Source organism: Cynara cardunculus (genome assembly GCF_001531365.2).
Source record: "Cynara cardunculus var. scolymus isolate 2C chromosome LG 4, CcrdV1, whole genome shotgun sequence".
Lineage (NCBI taxonomy): Eukaryota > Viridiplantae > Streptophyta > Magnoliopsida > Asterales > Asteraceae > Cynara > Cynara cardunculus.
In genome coordinates, this window is record NC_037531.1 from 15,685,092 (window position 1) to 15,690,392 (window position 5,301).

The window sequence follows — 5,301 nt, forward strand, 5'->3', positions numbered from 1 at the left end:
AAAATGAGATGTTTATCCTGTATTTGATTATGTTTATCTACAGTTAGTTACACGAATTCAGTTATGAGATGAAATCGGATAGGGATGAAATTGTTTAGGGATGAACGAGTTTAAGAGTTTTAAGAGTTTAAGAGTTTTAAGAGTTTAAGAGTTTTAGCCAAATGCTTTATAATATAGTGTATATATATATATATAAAAGAAAAACATGTTCCATTATCTAGGAGATAATAAATGACATTATGAATATTTATTATGGTCCAAAAAACGACTTTTGTTAAAACCTTGATTTATATATTTTTGTACTTTAAACAATGATATCAGTATTGATTTAGTTATTTTAATTTAATAATGTATTTTCAAAAAATGAATGGGAAAGAAATATAGAAATGTAGTTAATAATAACGGTAAATATTAAGAAATCATGCCATTAAAAATTTTAATAACAAAAAGAAAAATTGATTGGAAATATTACTTTGTCAATTTCCAAAAATCTTATTTTTACCCTTCTCGCACAACTTACGTTTGTAACCAATGATTAAAAAAAAGATAAGTGACAAAAAATGAAACCATCGAACTTGAACCTAAGTTTTTGTTAGATATTTCAAAAATAGCTATATAAACTATTTGTGTTTTGCTTTCTACTACATGTTATGTTATTAACATGGGTGCTCGGGGGTGGCTGAGCACTAGCCAGCCCCCCTACTAACTACTCCCGTGTGTTTATAGTTCGTATCTCATGTCACGTTAAGTCTGTAGCACGTCATGATCCGATGCAAGATTTGTAATAGGATATTTGTTTTTTTTCTTACTTTTTTCGTGTCTAATTTTTTTAGTATATAACATAAAATAAATTGTTTAATATCAGTGACTCATTTGAGTATTATCAAAAACATACGTGTGTATGTACATCTATAATTATATATAATATATAGATTCATCACCACAAGCCACGGCATGAAAACCGTTGTGGCCTCGTCCTCGCTCCCAAAGTCTAAGGTTTGGCTTTGCCACCATGCAACACTTTACGTCATTTAGAACATTGATTTAAACTAAATGATAAAAGTTTCAATAAACTAGTTATTACAACATAATAAATGAAATTTAATGATCTAATAATGGATTAAGCCAAACCCTTCCCCTTGCTAGGTCGTGTGCACGTGTCTCCTGAAGTATATGATGCATATCAGCTTATAAAGCTTAACGAGTTCATCTTAGCATAATTAAGTACTATGATAAGCATATCCCCACCATCCGATGGTACAAGAATTCACTAGGATACCATTTGTCCGCAATCCAATAATCCAAATCAACTTAAGGTACCATTGAAAACTACTAACCACCCATAAATCTAAACTAATAAAAAATCTAATCTTGTAGTTGTATACATGTAAGACGAATTGTTACACATGATCTAGAAAAAAGTAAACTGTGACAATGTACCTAATCAACATTCTTATTTTTAAAACAACAAAAATCAATATGATTATCGAACAACGATATAATATTAATTCATTCTCAAACAAATAAAGTAGTGAAGAATTAATTAAAACTAATTAATTAGAGTTTAATTAATTAGAGGTAGTCATCATCCAATGATTGAGCTTGCGACTCATAAGACCCTCCATCATCTTCACATAATTTATGAAATTTTAATATAGTTTTTTCATCATAAAGAAGGGTGGCATCTATTTTATATTCATCCCTTCTAGATTAAAAATATATAATATTTAATTAATTATTTAAAAAGAAACATAATTGGCATATGTATCTTGTTAGAAAAATTTAAAATAAACTATAAAAAATTAATCAAAATTATTAATTTCAAATAAATAAAAAACAGACACTACAATAAAATTGGATTTATAGGACACCCATAATCTCTAAGTGTCTCAATAGATCGATTTATAGGACTTAATTTATAGAACCAAAATATAAAGCGTCATATCTAAAGGTGTTGTAATAAGTTCATATAACGCTTTGGACGTCTTAACAAGTTTTTTAGGACATGTTTAATATAAAGTGTCGTATTAGCAACTTTATAGGATACTTTTGATCAAGTGTCCTATAAACTCAATTTTTTATAGGACATTTGTTTTTATAGGACATTTTTTCAAATAATGTTTTATAAAGTTGCTAATGGGACGTTTTATATTAACAATGTCCTAAAAAACTTATTTCGACGTCAAAAAACGTCATATAAACTTAGTACAACGCCTTTAGATAGGACTTTTTATTTTTTTTGTCCTATAAACTAAGAGGGTGTTTGGGATAACTTATAAAGACAACTTATTGACTTATTTCGGTGTGACATCAGTAATAAGCACTTTTGAGTGTTTGGATAAACAGTTTATACCGGTGTCAAACCGGTTTAAGGAGTATTTTAAGAAGTTAAACCATTCTAACTCATAATAAGTTGATAAGGACTTTTGTAAAAAAATATAAGTTGTTTCAAATAAGCAATCTCAAACACCCCTAAGTCTTATAAAGAGGTGTATTAGGACGCTTAGAAATTTGGAGTGTTATATACAGGGGCGGATGCAATGGCAAAAATGAGGGGGGAAGGGACCCCAGTCAAAAACTCAAAAAAAATCATAGGTTAAAATTTAGGTTTTACATGATTTACCTTTCACTTCCCTCTATTACATTTTTCCATGGGCCCCCAACCTCACTTGAAACCATTACTCTAACAAAAAAAATCCGTTGAAATCAATCAAAAAAACCAAAACAGTTATTCGAAATCGACAAAAACACTAAAAAATCCCTTGAAATCAACCAAAAAACTTTAAAATTCCCTCGAAAACGTTGTAATTAGGTTAAAAACACATCGGGCGATTTTGCGGGTTTTTAGTTTACCTTAAAGGTGACCCCACTGAACCAAAATCCTGGATCCGCCATTGGTTCTATAAACCCGATTTTGTTGCAGCGAGATTTAAAAAAAAAAGTACTTGTACAAAATGTTTATTTTTTAGAATTTTTGTATGGTTGGGTCCTACTTATGAGTTGTAGTTAGCCTGTGTTTAGATTGGCCCTACAGTGGACTCTTGATTTTCAAATGGTGTATTACCCACATACCTCTATGATTAGCATTTAATTAATCAAGTCAATCCTCACTAACATTCTTGAAAAAGGGTATAAATAGGTTCCCTCTTTTCTCAATCTCCCAACTCATTCCACAACATTCTCTTGATCATCAAAAGTAAAAACCTAAAACAGAAAGAGATGGAGTCTTTCGGGAACTTTTTCGACGAAGAATGGCACAGTTTAAGCAGGATCTTCGTCGACCATGATCAAGATTCTGATCGGTTTACTGGGCATGAGTTCATGTCCAGTGAACATGATGATCATGGTTTAAATTTCGAAGTTCCTAGCAATGTCTTTAGCAATGAAGACTCATTCGTCTATGTTTCTGATCTCATTAACCCTAATTTCTACCATTTTCTCTCTCAAGAAAGTAGCATTAGTAGCAGTGGCACCAGCAATGGCACCGTCTCTCTTCCCTATCCATGCCATGATCAAAGTTTCCAGTTCTTCCCTTCTAATAGTATTGTTCCTTCACCATCAAACGACGTGTGTGATCAGTCCATCGGTTTTTGTATGATGGACGAGATCAACAACTCATCGCTATCATCCCCAGTTTTTTCTGACGATGTAGTGGCAGAAAAGGTTAAAATGGAGAATTCACACGGCAAGAGGAAGCTTGAAATGCTCGAATCATCTGATGCCATGGAAGATGAAGTCAACAATGAGAAAATTGATAAGAACCCCAAGAAGAAAAGTCGAGTTAATGTAAGTATATCATTATTTTATGTGTAATTGTGAGAATGTGGAACCAATTGTTTATCTTCAAGAACATATTATAACACAAAAAAGTATCCTCCCAATTAGGAAAATCTAATAGAATATTGTTTTGTGTATGGTTTCTAATAGAAAAACAAGAAAAATGTGCAACCAAAAAAGAACCAGAAGATTGATGATACAGAAAAGAGCAACAACAACAACAACAACAACAACGGAGAAACGAACGGACAAACTTCAAGTTCTTGCAGCTCTGGTGATGATTTAAATGGATCACAAGATTTGAATAGAAACAGCAAAACAAGAGCCAGTAGAGGCACCGCGACTGATCCCCAAAGCCTTTACGCAAGGGTAAGTAATAACGTTCGATTCTTAAAGATACGAAAACAACACTTGATAACGCTTGTTTTTTGCATTTTAACGATTCGATGTACTGATTAGTAATGATCTTGAGAACTTGTGATTTTGCAGAAAAGAAGAGAAAGGATAAATGAGAGACTGAGAATCCTTCAGAACCTTGTACCAAATGGTACAAAGGTTGACATTAGCACAATGCTAGAAGAAGCAGTAGAATATGTGAAGTTCTTGAAGCTTCAAATTCAGGTAATTAAGATTAACATTTTTCTTAAACAAAATGTTAATAATATTATAATAACATATTTCATGTTTATAAATATTAATTATTGATTATTTTTTTAAATTATTACAGCTGCTGAGTTCTGATGATATGTGGATGTATGCTCCCATAGCTTACAATGGAATGGACATGGGTCTCTATCAAAGCATTACACCAACTCTATAATTTTGATGTGAATTTTAGTTAATTAAGGATTTTATATATAATTAAGGAAAAAAATGAATAATACATTTCTATAAACTTTGACTTGTAATTCTTGATGTATTATAAGATTCATGTTTTAAGGATCATGAGAAGTAAATGTTAAATTGCAACTATAAGAATAGCATATATTCACTACCAAATAGGGCATTTCCAGCAGCAATTCGCCGGAAATACTTATTACACCGGAAAACTCGCCGGAAATACTTATTACACCGGAAAACTCGCCGGAAATAATCAGTATTCTAGTAGTGATATTATTAGATTATCATAAATTCTTAGTTTAAAAATATTATCATATTCAGATGTGGAAATAATATTTGAGAAATGCAGAAGTATAGTATGCATCCAATTTAATTATGGATTTAATCGTCTCATCAATACTTTCATAATTAGTTCAATATTGAATATTTTTGGATTTAATGATAGTATTAAGTATCATGATTACGTATGAATTAATTTGTTTTATATCTTTACGTTTTCATTTTTTATTTTACACATTTATTATATTAAAAATACATAATCATAGATTAAATAAAAACATTAAAAACGTATTTCTTGTTTATTACAAAGCATACCATGATAATCTTCTCATCAAATACTTTACAAAATTTTATTATTAAATATTTTTTGATTTTTAATAATATTATAAAATATAATAAATATGG

The 5,301-nt window shown here is 30.4% G+C and overlaps 1 protein-coding gene across 1 annotated transcript; it reads left to right on the forward strand.

Moving 5' to 3' along the window:
• Positions 1–3,219: 3,219 nt before the first annotated feature.
• LOC112510922 (transcription factor bHLH85) lies at positions 3,220–4,597 on the forward strand. The gene is made up of 4 exons (XM_025116274.1): positions 3,220–3,807; positions 3,928–4,146; positions 4,267–4,398; positions 4,505–4,597. Exons 1-4 carry the CDS (start codon positions 3,220–3,222, stop codon positions 4,595–4,597), a joined length of 1,032 nt encoding a protein of 343 aa, XP_024972042.1.
• Positions 4,598–5,301: the final 704 nt, after the last annotated feature.

Bases quoted from the DNA above. Each gene is read 5' to 3' on its own strand.
- LOC112510922 (XM_025116274.1), top strand. From the start codon at position 3,220: ATGGAGTCTTTCGGGAACTTTTTCGACGAAGAATGGCACAGTTTAAGC. The intron at 3,808-3,927 runs GTGTAATTGTGA...GGTTTCTAATAG, and splicing joins TAAGTATATCATTATTTTAT to AAAAACAAGAAAAATGTGCA. The intron at 4,399-4,504 runs GTAATTAAGATT...AAATTATTACAG, and splicing joins TCTTGAAGCTTCAAATTCAG to CTGCTGAGTTCTGATGATAT.